At 39.5% G+C, this 23807-nt stretch overlaps 1 protein-coding gene across 9 annotated transcripts in view; it reads left to right on the forward strand.

The window, feature by feature from the left end:
• KMT2E (lysine methyltransferase 2E (inactive)) overlaps positions 1–23807 on the forward strand; it is a 451336-nt gene that overhangs the window by 195493 nt on the left and 232036 nt on the right. For all 9 annotated transcript variants that reach the window (XR_004540680.1, XM_033959237.1, XM_033959230.1 and 6 more), the window contains one exon: positions 12022–12139. Coding sequence is in view for 8 of the 9 variants with exons in the window: in XM_033959237.1 (XP_033815128.1) it covers positions 12022–12139 (118 nt within the window). In the remaining variant the exon portion in view is untranslated. The remainder of the gene's footprint in view (positions 1–12021; positions 12140–23807) is intronic.

Consider the following 23807-nt stretch of genomic DNA (forward strand, 5'->3'; position numbering starts at 1 on the left):
TATCCTCCACATGCGCTCCTGACAGCTGATTCAGCATCCCGACTCTGATGAGGTTCACCTCTGAAGAGGCTCACCATAGCTGTAATAGAAGTGAATGGGAGAACCAGGAGCGCGTATCCCTGCCCATCAGAGTGGGGATGTGGAAGCCTGTGGCTGCTCCCACTGTCAGCAGTGCACGTTAAGGTTCACTCAGTCAGGGTAAGTATTACTGCTTTTTTGGGTTCCTCTCCACAGTGTCCCTTTAATGAAGGTTTATTATTAGATACGTACATCTTCTATATTATTGATTGCAAATTTGGGACCTGCTGAACCTTTTTTTGGCTCATCGGCTAGTGTTAGTGCGGCCCCAGAAAATTTTTTTTTGGCCAATGCGGCCCAGGAAAGCCAAAAGGTTGGACACCTCTGCCTTAAACTGTACCATTCCCTCAGGATTTTGCAGCTCAAATGCACAACCTTATGTTTCTTAGCATTAAATTATGACATTATATTGTGAGCCCGCTGGGACAGACAGGAGAAAATGTTGAGTACCTGAATACATTTTTATATCATCAGCAAAGTGGCAAATCTTACCAGATGCCCTTTAACAATATCTCTTACAAAAATATTGAAAAGAACCAGCCCAAGAACCAAACCTTGAGGCATACAACTGGTACCATCCTTTTCTTCACTTTGGACCCATTTCAAGGGCAGTTAGTTTATTTATTAGATGCTTGTGTGGAACACTGGCAAAGGCTTTACTAAAATCTCTCAATACACCTTATTTAGTGCACTCCCTCAGTTGGAAGTACGTGTAATCATATATGACTAATAAAGCCATAAGTTTGTTGAGTGCCTGAGTTCCATATGTATTTGTTGTATACAACTGGGTAGTTAGTTTGTACACCTGTGTTATTAGTTCATGGTAATGATTGTTCTTTTTTCATGAGTTACAGAGCAGAACAGAAATATACTTTAGTTTTGGGGAATTTCCCCATTTCTCTCCTTCTGTTTTCTTCTGTTACAGTGGATATCGATTGCTTTGGTACTAACTGAAGAGGACACTAAACTCCCTGGTGAAGGAGCTGAAAGATATGATTGATATCCTTCTGCAAATTTGCGACCAGAGGATATTCACCTACAGTACAGACTCCTATGTATATTAACAGAAATAAGATTGTCCAGGTAAGAACCTAATCTTCCACTACTTCTACTGCTATAACTTATTTCTTTAGTGCTACCATGCATACATAGCACTGTACACCAAAAATGGACGAGACAGCCATAGAAACGTAGAAACACGATGGCAGATAATGGCCAAATGGCCCATCCAGTTTGCCCATCCGCAGTAACCATGATCTCATCCTCTCTCTAAGAGATCCCACATGCCTATCCCAAGCTTTCTTGAAATCAGACACAGTCTCTATCTCCACCAACTCTACCGGGAGACTGTTCCACGCATCTGCCATCCTTTCTGTAAAAAAGTATTTCCTTAGATTACTCCTGAGCCTATCACCCTTTAACATCATCCTATGCCCTCTCATTCCAGAGCTTCCTTTCAAATGAAATAGACTTGACTTATACGCATTTACGCAGATATTTAAACATATCTCCCCTCTCCTACCTTGCCTCCAAAGTATACAGATTGAGATCTTTAAGTCTGTCCCATACACCTTATGACGAAGACCATGCACCATTTTAGTAGTCTTCCTCTGGACTGACTCCATTCTTTTTATATCTTTTTGAAGGCGAAGCCTCCAGAATTGTACACAATATTCTAAATGAGTTCTCACCAGAGTCTTATACAGGGGCATCAATACCTCCTTTTTCCTACTGGCCATACCTCTCCCTATTTACCCTAACATCCTTCTAGCTTTCGCTGTCACCTTTACAACCTGTTTGGCCACCTTAAGATCATGATATACAATCAAATTAAGATGCCTAGAAAATATAAAGAGAACAGAATATTGATGGATACATGGAAAACTTTGTGTTATGTCAGCAGTTTAACTCCAAACCCAATACACAAATTAACAAATCAATCTTTATGGCTAAACTCCAAGATTCAAGGCGGTTTTAAAATCGTAAGGAAGCATTGGATTATTGCAGGTATACGGACTCTAGGAGATGTTATTTTAAATGGTAAACTGCTTGATTTTTCACAGTTGCAACATAAATATGGTCTAAACAAATCACAAAGCTTTAAATGGTTGCAGCTGAAGCAGGCTATTTAGGAGGGGTTCCCTGAATGGAAAAATCTTAGCAATCAGTATAGTCTGGAATTTTTATGCTCTCAGGCGGATTTCTTGGGACACCAGGCTGCACAGTGGTATAAATTGATATCTGGATTTATGAATAAAAAACCAAAGACTGGTCTTAGAGACATTTGGAGCATTGAGATTAAGCATCAAATTTCTGCATCTCAATGGTCACGAATTTGGTCTCGGAGAATGAGATGTACAGTGTCTGCATCTATGAGACAAACTTGGTTCTTTTTGTTACATAGAGCATTTTGGACCCCAGTTAGATTACAAAAGTTGGATAGCTCTAAGTCTAATAGTTGCTGGCATTGTAATCTGGAAGCAGGGACTCTAGATCATTTGTTATACTTTTGTCCCTGTATCATGGCCTTTTGGAAATCAATTTGGTCTCAAATTAATTGTTTATTAGAAAACCATGTAGCTCTATCATATGATACAATTCTATTTAGGACGTCTTTGAGAACAAAAAGTCAAATTTCATCAAGTAACAATAAACTTTTATTTTTATTTTTTTTATATATTCTTTATTCATTTTATATTTTACATCAAGTGTACAGAAATATCAACAGTTAATATACAACATCACTTGAAAATCTACAACTTCTCTCAAAAAGAAGACTTAGCCCCATCCCTCCCCCCAAAATCTTGTTAAACAAATACATACCACATAATATAATAACTTATATCATTTGCTCCATATTTTATTAGTGAAATTCAAAAACCCACCCCCCACCCCAAATCATATAGTAAGTAGGGAAAAAATGCTAATTATTCATTTTAATAATTTATTAATGGCCCCCACACAACCTTAAATTTATTAAAATATCCTTTTTGAACTGCTAACGCTCTTTCCATTTTATATAAGTGACACACTGAGTTCCACAAGAAACAATAATTCAATCTTTTACAATCTTTCCAATTATATGTTATTTGTTGAATGGCAACTCCAGTCAAAATCATTAAAAGTTTGATATTATTAGGAGAAATATGACATTTAGATCTCATAGACATGCCAAATAAAATTGTGTCATATGACAATGCTACATGATTTTCTAGCATACAATTTATTTGATCCCATATCGACTGCCAAATAGCCATAATAAATGGACAGTAAAACAATAAATGATCTAAAGTTCCAGCCTCGAGATGACAATGCCAAAATCTATTAGACTTAGAGCAATCCAATTTTTGTAAACGAACAGGGGTCCAGTGTGCTCTATGCAACAGGAAAAACCATGTTTGCCTCATAGATGCAGACATTGTACATTTCTACCTCCAAGACCAAATACGTGGCCATTGAGATGCATTAATTTGATGCTTAATCTCAATGCTCCAAATATCTCTAAGTCCAGTTTTTGGTTTTTTATTCAAATAGCCAGTTTATACCACTGTGCGGCCTGGTGACAAAAAAAGTCTGCCTGAAAGCATAAGAATTACAAACCAAATTGATTATTAAGAGATTTCCATTCAGGGAACCCTGCCTGAATAGCCTGCTTCAGTTGCAACCATTTATAACTTTGTTTTTTATCAAGGCCAAATTTATGTTGCAACTGTGAAAAATCCAGCAGTTTACCATTAGATATAACATCATTCAAGGTACGTATATCTGCTTTAATCCAATCCTTCCAGACAATCTTGAAACCGCCTATTTGAATCCTGGAGTTTAGCCATATATTTTGATATGTAGATTTTTGAATTGGAAGAGGTGTTAAATTATTAATATATCGTAAAGTTTTCCATGTGTCCATTAATATTCTATTGTTTTTACGTATCCTAGGCATTGTAATACTGAGAAGATGGGAAACATGAGCTGCCATTCCAACACCAACCAATCTGGAAGCTTTTCCATGAGCTCTGGGAGGACCCATTACATACCCTGGCGCATAATATAGGATTGATGGTACTTATAGAAGTTTGGAAAATTTACCCCACCCTCCTCAATTGGCTTTTGTAAAGACACTAAGGCAATTCTTGCAATTTTACCCAGCCAAATAAATTTAGTAAGAATACTATTCAACTTTTTGTAAAAAGACCCCTGAAAAAACTGGTATCATACCCATTTGGTAACAAACAGGCAAAATCATCATCTTAATAGTTTGGACTGTTCCCCACCAAGACAGATGCAAAGGATTCCATTGCTCACATAACTCTGTTACTTTTTGCAATAAAAATCTTTCATTCACTTTCATTGTCTCATCGAGTGTATTTTTTAACCAGATTCCTAAATATTTTATTCCTTCTTCTTTCCATATAAAAAGGAATGAATCAAATAAACCTCTTGTACAATGTACATTTAGAGGAAGAACTTCTGACTTAGTCCAATTTATTTTATAACCTGAGAATTTTCCAAATTTCTCTATCAATTCAAGTAAACATGGAATGGTTGTTTCAGGATTCCTCAAATGAAGCAGTATATCATCCGCATAAGCAGATACTTTATATTCTTTTCCAGAATGCGAAATACCTTGTATCTCCTTTACTTGTTGAATAGCTAATAACAAGGGTTCAAGTACTATATCAAAAAGCAAAGGAGACAAGGGACAACCTTGTCTAACCCCCCTTTGCAACTTAAAACAATCCGAGAAATTATTGTTAATATATAATCTAGCAACAGGAGAGCTATACAACGTTTGAATCATTTGTATAAATCCTGAACCAATACCAAACCATTCCATGGCCTGATACATAAAGGTCCATTCTACCCGATCAAAAGCCTTCTCTGCATCCAAGGACACAGAGAAGGCCGGATCCCCTAAGTCTTTTGTTAGATATAACATATGAAAGGCCAGTCTAATATTATTGGAAGAGTGTCTCTGAGTAACAAAACCTGTTTGGTGCATACCAACTATATAAGGAAGAGCCTTAGCCAAACGCATGTCCAAAAGTTTAACTAATAGTTTATCTCTACATTGATTAAAGAAATAGGCCTATAATTTGAAACCAACAAGGGATCTTTATTTGGCTTTGGCAAGACAATAGTTAACGATTCTGCCATAGTGACTAAAATGCAACCTTTATTTAGTTGATTCTGATATAAATTTAATAAATAAGGTAATTTGGAATGATTTATAAAACTCTACCGTAAAACCATCACCACCTGGAGCGGTCCCTACTCTAAGAGACTTCAATGCTGTTTGTAGTTCTTTTAGTGATATCGGCTCCTCCAGACTTCTTTTTATATGATCAGGAACTTTTGGACCTTCAATTAAATTTAAAAATTCTAAACCATCCTTTTCTCTATCTAAATAAGGCTCAGAAGAATAAAGGTCTTTATAAAATTTAAGAATTGTTTTAATATAAGTCCAATTTGAGAATGAATATCTCCTTTTTCATCTTTAATTGCACTTATTTTTGTCTTTCTGTTTTTTGCTTTAAGATAATTTGCCAATAATCTTCCCGCCTTATTTGAGCTCCCATAATACAAAGCTTGCTGAGAAAGAATATCTTTCCTAACCAATTTAGAAGAAATCTCATTATACTTACATTTAGCTTTTAAAAGAGCTTGTAACATAGAATTTTCACATTTTCCAATCAATTTTAACTCTAAGATATTAATTTCTTGTTCTAAAGTAAAATAATTGCTTTTTTAGTGTTTCTTAATATATGCTGAGAACTAAATAATTTGTCCTCTCATGGTTGCCTTAAAGGCATCCCATAAGGTTTCTATCGAGACTTCTTCTGTATTGTTAATTTGAAAATACTCATTAATTTTTAATTGAAAATCCTCCCAAAATTTTGGATACGCAAGCAATGCATTATCAAACCTCCAAACAGGCCTATCATTATCTTGATCAACAAAATTTAATTTAATCCACACCCCACCATGATCTGACAAAATTATTGGATCTATGGAAGCTTGTGTAACTTTTTGTATTAACTGGTCAGAAACAAAAATATAATCTATTCTAGAAAAGGATTTATGAACATGTGAACAAAATGAAAATTCTCGATCATTAAAATGAAGAATTCGCCAAATATCTTTCAAATTACAAGAATTTACAAAATTATCCAAACTTAGTGACTTCATAATTTTACTAGGCCTTTTATCCATTAAAGGATCCATAACAGCATTAAAATCCCCCGCCACTACCAAATTGCTAGCAGCCAGTGGTAAAACTATTTGTTGCAGAGTCTTAAAAAATTCAATTTGATTCGAATTTAGGGGCATACACATTAAAAAGTGCCACAGTAGTATTACCCATACTCAAGTCTATATGCAACCATCTACCTAAAGGATCTGCAGCCACCATATTAAACACTGCAGAGCATTTTTTGTTAATTAGGATAGCCACACCAGCTTTTTTCCCTGCCGCAGGTGCATAGAAACAATCCTTCACCCAATTACCCACTAATTTATTTGATTCATCCCCAGATAGGTGTGTCTCTTGGATAAAGCAAACATCCGCATTCTGTTGTTTTAAGTATAATAACATCTTTTTTCTTTTAATCGGATGGTTGAGGCCATTAACGTTTAATGAAAGAATTTTAAAATCCATTATACTGATTGAAACAATAACTACATATATCCATAAAATAATTATTATATAATCTTTTTCCCCACTTTGAAAATCCAAACTAGTCCCCTCCCCTTTTCCCAAATCCCTCCCATTACTCCCCCAACCCAACCCACCCCCTCCCTTCCCACCCAAAATAACAGTGTCGACCTCGAAATGAACATACAAGATCAAGTAAATGAAAAACTCCCCTTAGGCCAAGTTCACAAATAATTCTAAAAAATATATTAATCTTCCCAATAATAAAATGTAAGTCATTTATTATAAAGGAATCATTTAAATTATATTCCCATTCTGTTATTTTTTATTTTATTTTTTTTAAACCTTAAATATGGAAGAATATTTACTATTAATCATACAGAAAATAAACAAACTAAAGAAATTATACTATTCTTCCATCCAACAATATCAACCAACCCTACCGTATGATTAAAACTCAGATGTATCAAACAATGACTCAATTGACAAATACAATACCCAGCAATTTTTCCCCTTTACTCATTCCATTTTAATGATAACACACCACAATCTTCATGCATACGAATCATAACCCAGTAAAATTCAGAAATCAAGTTCCACCATACATCTCCTTCAAAGTGTCCATCTCCATATTTACTCTTCTCTAAGAGATTGTTTCCAAATGTAGATTTGAAACCACACAAGGCTACAACTGAAGGACATGCAGAGATCCTCTTCAAATAAACTTTGTTAGAAGGCAATTAGAATATCCACATTCTGTTGTAACGAATCCATGTAGTCCTGTATAAACTCAGAGTTATACAATCTTTCACCTTCAACATATGACATAGAATGTTGTTTTTCTTAACCAGAATACCCCATTTTCTATGAAACTTCAGGCTCATACCACCATAGTATGGCTATATAGCCAAATTCACATTTTACAAGCATCTTCAAAGGTTGCCAATAAATAATTACGTTTTGCACAAATTCAGCAAGTAAACAAACTTGCCCAAAGCGCAGTATATAATGGCAAGCCACATTAAACTTTCCCAGGAATTCACGATGCAGTGGCTAAGCTGAACTTCTAAAGCTGTCGTCAGATTACTTCAAACTCAAGGTGCAGTACTCACAAATCACGACTCAACATTCTGATGCAGCACCATCCATTGAACTTAACTAAATATAAAAAAAAATCTTTAGGTTTGGCACAGAGTAGATTTAAAAGTATGGTGCAAGGCAAGGATCAAGCCGTATCATACAGGCGATCCTCACAGTCACAGTTTTGCACATCAAGACAATCAAATCTCTCCACATTTCAAGAACAGCCCACACATTCTCCATTGTTATTTTCACTTTAAATTTCCACCATCTGTTTCTTATAATTATAAGCATAAATCTAAAGAAAATGTTTATTCCTCCTTATGACTAACATTCTAATACTTCTCTGCTCCAAGCAACTGTTACAGATGATCACGTGTCCTTGTCAGAATGTTGAGCCCTTTCAATTTTTAACTGTATCATCTCCATGCTGAAGAACTATTGACTTTGTTTATTAAATTTCCTCAGAAGTAGATCTTTAAAGGTGCTAAAATAAAATAAATGAACATAAACAATAATAAAAGTAAAAAAGAAATACAGTTACCAGGAATTACCATTAAGAAACCATAGGCAGTTCATACTGATCCAAAAACTCCAGTTTTACTGTATCCTCAAAGTTAAAAGTTTTGTTCTCATAAGTCACCCTTATCGTTGCCGGGTATATTAAACCATACCTAGCACCTAATGCTCTTAGTTGAGGACGTAATTCCAAAAGCTGTTTCCTTCTATATGCTGTTACTTTTGCACTATATATATCTTTGAATCCTGGCACCTGAGATTCCTGTTTTCTTTAGCCAATTTAATAATCTCTGCAATCTGCTGATATCGAAGCAGTTTAAAAATCAATGGACGCGGACCCTTCTGACTACTTGATCTTCTTGTCGGGATCCGATGCGCCCTTTCTATCTCTACTGGATATGTGCTTTTCATCGGTAAGATTTTTGGTAAAAAATTAACCAGGAACGCTATAGGATCATTCTTTTCAAATCCCTCCGGTATCCTGATCAGTCTTAAATTATTCCTCCTTTCTCGGTTCGATAAATCCTCCAGCTCTTTCCTATTTCTTTATGATCCTTTTTACATATCACCATTTCTGCCTCTGTCTTCTTAGCTCGTTTCTCTAACTGCTCTAACTTAATATCAACTGCCTGCATTCTTTTTGTAAGATTTGCCACTTCTTCCTTAACTTCCTTTATATTTTTAGCATTGTCCAGCACTATTTCTTTAATCTGCTGTAACTCCTTCATTAAGTCCCTATTTTCAATTTCTTCCGTTGGTAATGGGACCGTTGACGGGGAAACCGACTACAGCTTTGATCTCTTTACACTCCTTGAACCTAATCCTGCCGAAATATTTTTATTTTGTTTACCCGATGCCATAGTAATAACAGTGTAAGTACTCCGATGTGACTTACAAAAATTTTAATTAACTTATATTGATATAATTAGCCTTTCTCCGCGGAGCTAATCATTCACCCGACCATCCCACTACGCTGCGAAGCCACACCCCCTACAATAAACTTTTATTAATAATGACAGGAGTCACCATTTAACATATCACCAGAAATTGGAAAAATTACACCAGACTTAATTACACCTTCTGGTGGAATTCGTTGTGCCATATATACAAAATGGAAAGAACAAATGCTATACAAATAGGGAATTATAATAATTTTAAAAAGATTTGGGGCCATTGATAACTTATTGTAATGATTAGACTCCTTTTTACACTGAAAGTATAATTATAATTATGGGAAAGGGGGTGGTATATAGTTATAATATAGATTTAATTAATTCTATGAATATAACACATGTATGATATTTTTTGATTACAATATTTGTGAAAAGGGTATATTTATATATTTAAGATGACAACTGAAAGAATTTCAAGTGATGTGTATGATTCAATTGATGTAATATTGTGTACTTGAAGTAAGATAAAAAATGAATAAAGAATTGGAAAAAAAAAAATCATGATATACAATCACATCCAAGTCCCGCTCTTCTGTCGTGCACATAAGTTCTTCACTCCCTAAACTGTACCGTTTCCTCAGGTTTTTACAGCCCAAATGCATGACCTTGCATTTCTTAGCATTAAATTTTAGCTGCCAAATTTCAAACCATTCTTAAATCCTTGCCAGGTCTTTCTTCATGTTATTCACACGATCTGGTGTGTCTATTCTATTACAGATTTTGGTATCATCCACAAAGAGGCAAATCGTACCCGACAGCCCTTCAGCAATATCGTTTATGAAAATATTAAAAAGAACAGGCCCAAGAACAGAAACTTGAGGCACACCACTGGTAACATTTCAACTCTGGTCCATTAAGGAGAATGAGGAGCAGTTGGACAAGGGTCTATTAGTGGCGTCCCTCAGATTCCAAGTAGCGGGACTGTCTTATTTCAGGGCTCGATAGTGTAAGGCTTCTTTGGCATCTCATCTAGACATAAGCAGATTCCTAAAGTGGGCACTGTGGCTAAGGCCCCGGTATAACACCTGTTTTCATCATGGAACCTTAACTTGGTTTTGCAAGGCCTTGGTCATGCTTCATACGAGCAGCTGTGAAAGAAGCTCAAGGTGATATTTCTTGTAGCTATTATCTCAGTAAGAAGAGTTTCAGAGCTACAGGCTCTTTTTTGCAAAGAGTCTTTTCTCAACTTCACAGTGTTTCTTTATGCACCATTCCATTCTTTTTGCTGAAGGACTAGAGTCTGAAAAAATTGGAAGAGTACTTCTTCGATATCTTGAGGTTATCGATGAGTTCAGGCTCATTGATCATCTTTTTGTGCTCACTAGTCAGGCTAGACGCAGTGCACCAGCTTCCAAGGCCATGATTTCCAGATGGATGTGTAGGGCCATTTTGTCAGCATATATTGCCTGTGGAAAAGTCTTCATTCTCCGAAAAGGTGCATTTGACTAAAAACATGGCTTCGTCGTGGGCAGAACCTCAGGCAGTCTCCCCCGAGGAGTTTTGTTGGGCAGCAACTTGTTCTGCTCTATATACTCTTTCCAAGTTTTACAGAGTGTATGTAGCAGCAAGAGAGAACTACACCTTTAGGTCCTCATTGTTATGATCCGGCACAGTGGTTCCACCCTAGATTTCTGGGACTGCTTTTATACGTCGCATCCATCCAGCATGACACACTTACTGCAGTTGAAAAATAGGTTAGGTTCTTACCTTGCTAATATGTTTTCTAGTAGATAGGTGAGTCATTCTGGAGCTTCGCCCTGTCAGTTATCTCCTGTGCCTACCTACTATCTCAATCAGAAAGTTTGAGTCCAAACTGAAATTTGGATATCAGTGAGACCATAAGGGTATAAAGAATTCTATTGGTATAACACATACTGAGCTCCATAAATGTTTTTGTTTTGTGTGATTATTTTGATTGATCAGTGGCAATATTTAACATGTTCATTATAATTTCAGAGCAGAACAGAATTGTAGTTTGAGGAGTTTCCCCTTACCCCTCCATCACATGTGTTTCTATGTATTGTAGGGCTATTGCCTTCTTTGGTACAAACTGAAGTGGGCTGCAATGCCCTCTGGTAAAGGAGGAGGGATTCAAATGCTGGAGTGGATTCCTTCTGCACAGCTCGCAAGCATGGGGATATTACCTGACAGTCCAGAATGACACATCTACCTACTAGAAAAGATATTAACAAGATAAGAACCTAATCTCTTTATAGGCTCCTGGACTAATTTACTAAAATATTCCTTTACAGAAAGTGTAGAGTCAATTTGGAACAGCCTCCTAGTGGAGGTGGTGGGGAAAAGAACAGTATCAGAATTCAAGAAAGCATGGGACACACACTGAAGATGTCAGGAAGAAGAAAGGGTTGTAGAGACTTCAATATTTGTTTGAATGAGTAGACTGGATAAGTTGTATGGTCTTTCTGCCATAATTTTCTTTATGATTCACTTAAGAATCATAATTGTTTGAATCACTCTCATTAGGGGAAGATCTCCAATTATTTAGTGTAGTACGGAGGAAAACCCCAACTAGGAAATTGCCATTTTCTGTGTTTTAAGTTGCTGATATATTATACTTCCTGTGGACAAGTACCCACAGATCATGACTTGTAGGTTTGAAAGGAATTGACGTTAGGAAAAACGCCTAGTTTTCATTAATAAGAAAACATCTAAAATATATAAATGGTCTTATCATGTTAATGTTTTTGTGGGAAAATAATTTCCTCTTCTCCTTTTCAGACCTTACCCTTTTGTGTTGTTCTATTCAAAATTCCATGGGCTAGAAATGTGTGTTGATGCAAGGACGTTTGGAAATGAAGCTCGATTTATCAGACGTTCTTGTTCACCCAATGCAGAGGTAAGTTTGAAACCAAATTCAGAAAATTGCTTACAGGGGTTGAACTACACGGGTTGTCAGCACAGATTTTATGTTGTGTGGACCTTATTTTAGCAGGTTCTTCTGATCTTTTCTAACAAAAATAAATGTGATTGGATTTCAAAATATAATTACTCATCTTTCCAAATCCAACTTCAGAGATGTTACAAATTCAGGAACACAATTCATTTGTTTTTAAAGGTTAAGATTAACATATATAAAGCATCTGCTTCTCTTCCTTTTTGATCACTACCACAGAATAATTCAAAGTGTACCTCTGTAACAGTGGAGCTCTCATCACAAAACATTGCTACTTCTAGCAGTTGTACATATTGAATCGGAGATGGAAAATTCCTGGTGCTGGGTCACTTAGGTTTTTAAAATATGGGGCCTTGTGCCTGACAGAAGAGATGCTATAGGGCCTGAGTTGCAGTAGTTGGTCGGACCCAGACTGATGAAAGATTGATGATCCGCAAGGTAATGGCCGAATAGAAATCACTAATATAATGTAATGTAATCTAGCTTTGCTGGTGGAGTAAGAGGAAACTGTGATGGGCTGTTAGAATCTGGGCAGCTGCCACTGTTGGAGCTTGGGCCAGAGGACAAAAGAGTAGTGGCCTTACAGAGTGCCTGAGCTAGAGGAGAATGTGCCAGTGATAGAGGAGAGTGTTGCCAGTCGTACCTTGAATTGCGGAGAGAGGTTACCCTGGAAGGACTTGAAATTGGTAATATGGAACAGGGAGGGCTAGGAAGGAGGATAAAGAAAAGGAAAAATACAAAGAACACCCTTTTCCTCCCCTTCCATAAAATAGACAAAAATATTTGAAGAGCAAAATAGCTAGAACCACCACCACTTGGCACTTAATCCACTGAGTGCTCTTGTTAACTCCTTGGGCTTTGGGTTTAGCTTTACTCCAAAAGATTCCAACAATCTAGAGGTTATATTGCATTTACTGTTTGTAGGTAACCTAAAACGCTATAGTTCCAGTGACCAGTGATTAACAGAACAACTTTGAGTGATGAAAAGGTTTTCAGATGACATCAAGATGACTGTTGGGCAGGACAGATATGCTAAAGTGACTTTCCTTAGGGGAAAGTTAATCAAAACTGAAAACATTTCTGATTGATGACTGCATGATAAGAAACTTGAACAGGAAAGTATATATAAATATCTAGAGTGCAGGAAGGAACAACTGCAGAAATCGCTGAGTTAAAATATCAGTAAAGAATATTATAGGAGACCAAAACTGATACTGAAAACTAAAAACCCATCTGTTCGATACTTAATCTCCTTTATCCTCTCTTCTCTCCCTTTCCCTTCCTCCTCTCTCCCTCTCACCTATCCACTTCCTCTCTCTCCCTCCTCTTTCTCTAACCTCTTACCTCTCTTTATAGTCGCCTTGACCATGTATAGATATGAGCAACGTACAAATAGAAGATTAGATTAGATTAGTTACTGAAGAGTGCACTAACATCATGGAATAAGATACAGGCTATCAATCAACTGGTACTTCCTGCACTGTCATATAGCTTTGGTATTGTAGCCTGGTTTCGTAAAGACCTTGAAAAACTAGATGTGCAAATGAGAAGATTCCTCCATGCCCACAAGGCCATCTATAAGAATCAATGTATACCTAGACTGTACATTTGTAGATCTGAAGGAGGGCTGGGTCTCATAGAAACAGATTACATCTATCAAGCTGCTGTCTTAGGCTCCCAGATTTATCTAATGGCAGATCCCAATGCACAAAAGGTGTTGAAATATGGAAGAAAATTTCTAGAATCCACTTTCATCATTAAGGCTGTCTTTTACAAAGGTGCACTAAACGTTTTAGCGTGGATTTAGCGTGCGCTAAATCAACACGTGCGCTAACCGCTAATGCGTCCATAGGATAACATGCACGCGTTAGCGTTTAGCGCGCACTAAAAAGCTTAGCGCACCTTTGTAAAAGAGGGGGTAAATGTGGGCAAACATTCCGACAAGTAAAAGGAATAGGTAAAAATCCATCAGTGCCAAAAGGAATAGACGCAGCAGAATTAGCAAAGGAAAAGAAAAACCTTCAAGGAATGGATCAGCAGGGGAGAAACAAAAAGTGGCAAATGTATAAGTATTGCAGAAAATGCAAATTATTATTCTAGGAACCATTTGTGAATCAACATCAGACACATGAATGGTTAAGGAGAGGTGAGTTGAAACCTAAGGTTGAATGAGTGATAATTGCAGTCCAGGACAAGATATGGACAAGATGTTTTATAGCAAACATTTGAAAAGGTGGCTCAACAGACATCTGTAGATTCTGTAAGAAAGATCTAGACACAAGTTACTCACCTCGTGGTTGGCTGTGCAGTGCTGTTGGCAGAAAATGTTTATACAGAAGGGCACAATAAGTTGACATATCTCATTAGTTCATAAGAATAGCCTTGCTGGGTCAGACCGATGTCTATATAGCCCAGTATCCCATTTTCACGGTGGCCAATCCAGGTCACAAGTACCTGGCAAAAACCTAAATAGTATCAACATACCATGCTACCGATCCAGGGCAAACAGCGGCTTTCCCCATATCTTTCTCAATAGCAGACTATGAACTTTTCCTCCAGGAACTTGTCCAAACCTTTTTTTAAACCAGCTATATTTACCACTCTTACCACATCCTCTGGCAATGCGTTCCAGATCTTAACTATTCTCTGAGTGAAAAAATTTCCTGCTATTGGTTTTAAAAGTATTTCCCTGTAACTTTGAGTGTCTCCTAGTCTTTGTAATTTTTGATGGAGCAAAAAATCGATCCACTTATACCTGGTCAACACCACTCAGGATTTTGTGGCTTCAATCACAGCTCCCCTCATCCATCTGTTTCCAAACTGAAGACCCTGAGAGGGAAAAAGACCCTTAGGAGACCCTAATTTCTTTAGTCTTTCTTCATATGAGAGGATTTCTATCCCTTTTATCATCTTGGTTGTTCTTCTTTGAATCTTTTTAAGTTCCGCTATATCTTTTTTGAGATAAGGCACCAGAATTGAACGTAATACTCAAGGCCGCACCATAGAGTGATACAGAAGCATTATTAGTCTTAGTCTTGTTTACCATTCCTTTTCTAATAATTCCTAGTATCTTGTTTGCTTTTTTTGGCCTCCACCACATATTGAACTGAAAGTTTCAGCATATTGTCTACAATGACAGCCAGATCTTTTTCTTGGGTGCTGACCCCCTGGTTATTATGATTTGGGTTATTCTTCCCAATTTGCATCACTTTGCATTTGGCCACATTAATTTTCATAAGCCATTTGGACGCCCAGTCTTCTAATTTCCTAAGGTCTACCTGCAATTTTTCACGATCTGCTTGCATTTTAACAACTTTGAATAGCTTAGTGGCATCTGCAAATTTAATAATCTCATTTGTCGTTCCAATGTTCAGATCATTTATAAATAAGTTAAATAGCACCGGTCCCAGAAAAGATCCTTGCAATACTCCACTATTTACCCTCCTCCATTGAGAAAAATGGCCTTTTAACACTATCCTCTGTTTTCTGTTCAGAAACCAAGTTTCAGGTTTATTTTATTTTGATATACTGCCTTTCGACCTGTCTAAGAGTAGAGCCTGGAAATTAGGGTCTTGATGCTCTAGTTCAGCCATGGCTTCAGGGAGTTCTGCTGTACATTTTTCCTCCCTGGCCTATGATAGGCCGAGCCATTCGGTGGATCAAGGCCCATTAGGGCAGCATAATTATGGTGGCTCTAGATTGGCCTCGCAGACCATGGTACACAGATCTGATGTGGCTTCTCAAGGGGTGTGGCCTTCTGCTTCAGGGCCATCCGGACCTTCTATCTTAGTGTCCAGTCTGTCTAGAGGAGTCAGATCGCTTTGCTCGTATGGCATGGCTATTAAGCACAAAATACTTGAACAAAAAGGCTAAGAAACAAAAAGTCTAAGAAATCAAACTATGGTCTCTGCTTATGACAAGGCATGGATGATTTTCCAATATTAGTGTGACCATGCATGAGTGGAACCATATTTGGCTATGGTTTCCATGGTGCTAGAGGGCCTCCTTCCCTGGCTTCTCATCCAGATATCACTAAATTTCTAAAGGGGGCTCTTCGGATTTGTCTATCTTACAAACCATCTTTCCCTTTGTGGGACCTTAATGTGGTTCTGTCCGACCTCTGTAAGGCTTTGTTTGAGCCTCTCAAAGACACTTCTTGGATTTGATGCTTAAGACGGTTTTTCTGGTCACAATCACTTCAGCGAGATGTGTCTCAGAACTTCAGGCTTTCTCTTGTAGAGATCCCTTTCTGAAGATCTCGGAGTCTGGGATCTCTTTTCGCACTGCTCCTTTTTTTCTGCCGAAAGTCGTTTCAGCTTTTCATGTTAATCAGGAAGTGTGTTTGCCTGTCTTTCAACCCATGGGATCTCAAGACTGCGTTTTAAAGAGGTTGGAAATACATAGGGTGCTTCTTTGCTATTTGGAGGTCGCAAACGAGTTTCACGCCTGAGACCATTTGTTTGTGCTGATGCCTGACGCATTCCACCAAGCGGGATGCTCCCGCTTCTATGGCCACGATTTCCAGATGGATCCATAAAGCCATTTTGTCATTCTGTATTGTTTCTGGAAAGAGATCTCCTGTCTCTGTTGAGGCGCATTCTACCATAAGCTTGGCTTCTTCGGCCGATGCTAGGTTAGTCTCCCCTGAGGAGATTTGCCTAGCAGCTACCTAGTCCAGTCTTCATACATTTGCCAAATTTTACATAGTGGATGTGGTGGTATGACAGTGCTCTGCTTTTGGGTCCTCCATTTTGAGGGCCGGTACAGTCAGCCCACCCTAGATTTCTGGGACTGCTTTGGTACATCCTGCTTGTCTAGAATGACTCGCCTATTGCACTGGAAAAAGTGATTATGTCCTTCCCTTGATTATATCTTTTCCAGTAGATAGGTGAGTCATTCTAGATCCCCCACCCTGTCCTGCCTGTGTACAGTCTTTCTGTGTAAGCCTCTCCAAGTTGATTCTTGGATGCCTTGGCCTTGAAGATATCTGTATCATAGGTTCAAGTTCATATAGGGGTACTTTCTAGACTCCTTTGATGCTTTGTTGACTGTTTCAGTGTTTGTGTTCCTATGCTGCTTTGTTTGAGCAGAACTGTTCATACTTGGGAAAATTCCCAGTGTTCCTCATTCACCTGTTGTCATTGGAGCTCTTTATGTTTGGGTACTAACTGCAGGTGGCAGCCGAGCTCCCTGTGAAGTAAATGAGTTGGAGAAAAAATCTGGAATGGATTTCTTCTGCAGATGGCTCGCAGGGGAGAGACCCCGCTTGTCTAGAATGACTCGCTTATCTACTGGAAAAGATATTATCAAGGTAAGGACATAATTTTTTTTATAAGGCATCTCTCTGTTCAATGGAGGTTTCACATATGTTTCCAATCCAACTCTCTTATCATAAATAAAAGCAATATATTACCCTGGCAGAAGTTCTTTTGCTAGAATTTATTAGAATTTTTCTCATCATTGTCACTAATCTTGGCTAAAATTGATGTTGCATCATTTGAAACCCTGCTGACTTGAACTGTCACTTTATTTATTAGCAAAAAATGATGATTTTTTTCTTGTTCTTGCTAGAGTGTAGCCATGCTGGAATCTTTCCTCTTGCAATGTTTTTCTTGTTCAGTTTGCTCTGCTGATGAAATCAAGTTTAATTCCATTAATACTTTTGTTGCAAAAGTTAAAAAGATCTATAGGCATAGAAATCTGGCATTTAAGTGGACACATGTTACACTGCTGCATTCCTAAATGAGGTGGATTTGTACATTTATGATGGTAACATTTCAATACCAAAAGGCATGTATCTTATAGAGTACAATTTTCTCTTTCAAACAATATTGCTTTCTGTTGCATCCCTTCTGGATGCCATAAACTAGGTGTTTATTACCAACCCACAATCCAAGAATTGCAGAAATCCAACACTTTTCTGAGCACATGCTCCACCCCCTTAGCCTGAGAGTTAGAGAACATATCCAGTTACAATTTCTGCAAGCATCGTGCAGAAATCTTTTATAGTTGCTATGCTGCTTTTTCTTGAGGGGGGGGGGGGGTTCTTGGATTTTATCAATATTTTTTTCAAAGTTTTATTTCTGACTCAATATCCCTCAATTTGTTTAAAAATTATTTGGGTGGACAGCCCCTAATCTGCTGGTTGTGTGCATTGATTAAGCCAGATTGGTGCCGGATCAGTAACTGTATACTGTGTATCTTAGCATGCAGGGAAAGTGGGCGGGAGCTTCAGAATTTGCCCCCTTTGTGTATTCTAGGACTAGGGAGCAAGCCTGGTTTCGTGAATTCAGGAAAAAATATTGCCCAGCAGTCCTTCTGGAGTCTGGTGCAAAACGCCTGTGTTCTAAGTCTAGGGACTCTTTTGGTGGGGCACATGTGCCTTAAATGCTCCCTTTCATGGTGGTGGGGTGTGTTTTGTTTTTGGGGTTTTTTTGCCAGAATTTATTCAGCTTCTCTGGAAAGCGTATTCTGCAGACCACGCTTGTTCAACATGACCGGTGGGTGCATTGGGTTCTTCTGAACCTATTTCTGTTCGGGAACTCTCTCCTCTTGTGGTGGCAGACCTTGATTGCAGCAGTTGCCATTCAGATATTATGTTGCTGCTATCTTCTGGCACTGCTTCTATTTTGGATCCGGCTAATACCCTTCAGCTCAGCTGCCCTAAGAGTACGGATTTGTGTGATGACCCTTCTGTACGCAGACTTTTTAAGCATGTTCTGTGCATCTTTTCATTGCTGATGTTCTGAAATAACTCAAATTGGATCCTCCACTGTCTACTTCTCAAGCTTCAGTTATGGTCTGCTCTTATATGCTGTCTTACTTTTTTTCATCGCCATCCGCAGCTTCTTGGGCTGGTTACGGAGCATGGGACTCTCCAGAGAGCTCTTTCCGGCCCTCTAAGGCTATGTCTAAGTTTTATCCACTGGCGCCTGATTTTCAGCAAGTTTTTGAACAGTCTAAAGTGGATTCTGCCATTGTGCATGTTTTCAGTTGCACGGCCCTCCCTAGTGATTGGGGAGTGATGCTTAAGGATTCTCAGGATCGTAGGGTGGACATTATGTTGAAAAAGCTTTTTGAAGAGGTGTCTCTGGGTATCAAAGCGACGGTGGCTTCTTCCTTTTAAGGCAGGAGCATGTTATTCCAGATTGCATGGTGCATCCTTAGACATACCTGCCTGTCCTCCGCTAGTAATAGATGGTGTGGATTATGTGGCGGAAGCCCTTTATGATCTCATTTAGTAAGGTCTCTGCTTATGCAGTATTTGTGTACCAGACTCTTGATCTATCATTAGGTTGGGGATGCTGCCTTGAAGCCACCTTGATCAGACTTCCTTTTAAGGGTCAACTTCTTTTTGATAAAGGTCTGGATAATCTCATTACCGATGTTGCCAAGCACCACCCTAAGTGTGAACAGGTCTAGGCGGTCAGCGGAAGGTGATCATAATAATTTCCTTTCCTCCCACAGGTTTCATCAGGGATCCATGGGATCTTCCTCTGAGAGATATTCCCAGGGCTACTGCCCTCGTTACATAGTTCCATTTCCAGGTGGCCTCAGGTTCCTGTGTAATGGCTTCCCCTAAGAAGCCCCAATGACGCCAGGAGTCAGGCGGTGCTTCCTCATATTGGAGGTCGTCTTTCTCAGTTTTTCAGGAGTAGACTCATGTTCCATTGGATCAGAGGGTACTAGACATCATTGGGAGGGGCATAATATAGACTTCTTTTGCCTGCCTCCAGATCTGTTTCTGGACTTTCTGGCAAGTCGGCTGGAAAAGGAGTCCTAAGTCCATGCGACTGTGCAACCTCCCTTAGCCATCAGAGTGATAGAGCCTATCAGGCTTAGGCAGATACTCCTTATACTTCATCGTGCCAAAGATGCTCGGAAGACTGGAGGCCCATTCTGGATCTAAAGTCAGTCAACTGCTTCTTAAGGATTCCTCATTTCCACATGGAAAGAGTGCGCACAGTCATAGCTGCTGTCTCTCTAGGGGAGTTTCTAGTGTCCTTTTATCTCACAGAGGCTTACCTCCATATTCCAATCTACCTGGAGCATCGCAGGTTTCTGCATTTACATGTTCTACAACAGCATTTCCAGTTCGCTGATCTGCCCTTTAACCTCACGATGGTGTCCCGCAATTAGAGAATGACAGGGTGACTGTAGCTGTGGGTAACTCGCCAAAATGGGGAGGAGAAAAAAATGGTTGCCGTGGGTATGGGGACAGACCCATTCACCGCCCCGTGGAGTAGTGAATGACCTTGTCCCTGCAGTTAAATATTTTGCGCGCGTTGCCTCACATCACCCCTCACAATCACGCGGGCCAGCAGCCCTCCTCCTCCCGATCACCACAGGTCAGGCATCTCCCTCCCTCTGTTCCCCTCACCTTCACTGGCGATTTTCATAATTGTATCTCCAAGCAGCACAAGCATTTTCACAAGTCACGTGCAGTTGCCTGAAACTTCTCCTCTGATGCAACCGAAAACAGGAAGTTGTGTCAGAAGAGAAGTTTCAGAACAGCTGCATGTGACTTGAAAAAAGGCTTGGGCCGCTCGAAGACAGACCAATGAAAATCGCCAGCGAAGGTGAGAGGAAGGAGAGAGGGAGATGCCCAGACTGCGGCGATTGGGTGGGGGGCTGCTGGACCATGTGAAGGGCGCTGAAGAGAAGTAGAGAGAGAGGAGTAGGGGAGAGAGGAACAGACGCTGAAGGGAAATGGGGAGTTGAGAGAGGAGGGAACACGCTGGAAGGAAGTGGAGTAAGAGGGGGAGTAGAGAGATGAAAGAGAGAGGCGAACAGGTTTTGGTAGAGGCATACAAACAGAGCAAATGCCATATGGAAGAGGTAGAGAGAAGACAGACAGTGGATGGAAGGAATAAAATGACGAGAAGATGAGGAAACCAGAAACCAGAAACCAGACAACAAAGGTAGAAAATAATTTCTATTTCATTTTTTTTGCTTTAGGATGAAAGTAGTATTGTAGTTGTGTTGATAAACATTTATAAACAAAGCCCTGCCAGCTGAAAATCTCTTCCTCTAGTTCGGCAGCCAGAACTTTGATTTATAACATGACAACTGCACAGAAAATTATTTCTTTATATACTTTAATAAAATAAGTTCAGTATAAAATTATTCAAGGCTTCTGTGGATGATATCAGATGGTTTGTGGGGACGGGGTGGAGACGTGGACTGACGGGGGTGGGGACCAATCTCGCGGGGATGGGGTGGAGATAGGGACAAATTTTTTCTCTGTGTCATTCTCTAATTTTGGTGGCCTTTCTCCACTGGCAGGAGATCCAGGTCCATCCTTGACATTTGGTTGATCTGAGCTCCGTCTTGTCCAGAGTGTGAAAATATAGTATAGATGGTGATTTCTCTGTTGCAGGCTTCGGGATGGATTGTCATCTTCAAGAAGAGCAACTTGATGCCCTCCCAGTACCTGGAGTATCTGGGTCTTTTCAACACCAGGCAGGGTTGTGTGTTTCTTCCCGAGGCATGCAGACAGAAACTTCAACAGCTGATCAGAGCTCTTCTGGACTGTGGCTCTCATGGCCTGCCTTTATCTTCAGGTTCTGGGATCCATGGCAGCCCCTTTGGAGGCAGTCCCTTAGGCCCGAGCTCTCATGTGCCCGTTACAGGAGTCCCTCCTCCCTTGGTGGTCTCCGTAGTGACATCCCCTTCAGATGTTGCTTCCTTCTATGGAGCTAGCTCGCAGCAGCAGCTTGAGCTGATGACTTTAGAGGGAGGCTCACGGCCCATCTAGTCTGCCCACTCTAATGACCCACCCCCCTAACTTCCTCCATGAAGAGATCCCACATGCCTATCCCATTTTTTCTTAATATCTGGCATGCTGCTGGCCTCAATTACCTGTGGTGGAAGATTATTCCAGCGATCAACCACCCTTTCGGTGAAGAAATATTTTCTGGTGTTGCCATGAAATTTCCCACCTCTGATTTTCAACAGATGCCCTCTTGTTGCCATGGGTCCTATAAGAACAAAGATGTCTTCTTCCACCTCAATACGGCCCGTGACATATTTGAATGTCTAAATCATGTCTCCCCTTTCTCTGCATTCCTCGAGTGAGTATAGCTGCAACTTACCCAGCCGTTCCTCAAACGGAAGATCCTTGAGTCCCAAGACCATCCTGGTGGCCATTTGCTGAACCAATGCGCAGCAGCAGCGAAAAGAGCAAACAGAATGCTAGGAATGATAAAGAAGGGGATCACGAATAGATCGGATAAGGTTATCATGCCGCTGTACCGGGCCATGGTGCTCCCTCACCTGGAAAACTGCGCCCAGCACTGGTCGCCATACATGAAGAAGGACATGGTACTATTCGAAAGGGTCCAGAGAAGAGTGACTAAAATGGTTAAGAGGCTGGAGGAGTTGCCATACAGTGAGAGATTAGAGAAACTGGGCCTCTTCTCCCTTGAAAAGAGGGAGACTGAGGGGACATGATCGAAACATTCAAGATATGAAGGGAATAGACTTAGTAGATAAAGACAGGTTGTTCATCCTCTCAACGAGGGGGCACTCTCTAAAATTAAAAGGGGATAGATTCTGTACAAATATAAGAAGTTCTTCTTCACCCAGAGAGTGGTAGAAAACTGGAACACTCTTCCGGAGGCTGTTATAGGGGAAAACAACTTCCAGGGATTCAAGACAAAGTTAGACAAGTTCCTGCTGAACCAGAACGTATGCAGGTACGGTTAGTCTCAGGGTACTGGCCTTTGCCCTAAGGGCCGTTGCATGAGTGTGCTGCTGGGCATGATGGACCACTGGTCTGACCCAGCAGCGGCAATTCTTGTTATGTTATGAATGACTAGTTGATCAAGACCTCATCATTGCAGACAACGCGGACTGCCATAAATTACATTACATTACATTGGTGATTTCTATTCCGCCATTACCTTGAAGTTCAAGGCAGATTACATAAGAATTGTTATGACATTAAGAAGTACATAAGGAATAGTCTGAACATTTTCTAATTTGCTAAGGAGTAGATAGTATTGCAGGTGAAGTTTGGGACATGTCTGGTTATGTTATATTGGTTTTATGTATTTTTTGAAGAGTAGGGTTTTTGTTTCTTTTTTGAAGGTTTTGTAGTCTGTGGTCAAAATGAGATTGGTGAGTTGTCTGTCCAGTTTTGCTGCTCTGGTGGCCAATAGGTTGTCATACAGTTTTCTTCTTTTGACATTTTTGGTTGGCAGGTGTGTGAATATGGTGTTGATTCTCCTCTGTCTGGTTGAGGTGGATTGAATTAGTCGATTGTTTCAATAGGTTGGGCTGTCTCCGTTTATAGCTTTAAATAGTAGGCAGTGGAATTTGAATTGTACTCTGGCCTATATTGGGAGCCAGTGTGAGTTGTGGTATGCCTCAACAGTTCATAGGTTTGCCATCAAATACCAAAGTCACATCTACAGCCATCTGAAAACTTAGAGTTCATAAGCGTATTCTTGAAGTTCATTTAAGGTTGAGCTTTTCTACCCAAGCAGAGGGTCATTAATCTCATTTACCTGTGTGAAACAATCTTTACCCTCAAGCACACTAATGTACACTAGATGTTACGCCTTCTTGATCACTTCAGGATCCCACAGTGGACATCATCAATCCAATG

Source organism: Geotrypetes seraphini, chromosome 9 (assembly GCF_902459505.1).
Source record: "Geotrypetes seraphini chromosome 9, aGeoSer1.1, whole genome shotgun sequence".
NCBI classification, from domain to species: Eukaryota; Metazoa; Chordata; class Amphibia; order Gymnophiona; family Dermophiidae; genus Geotrypetes; species Geotrypetes seraphini.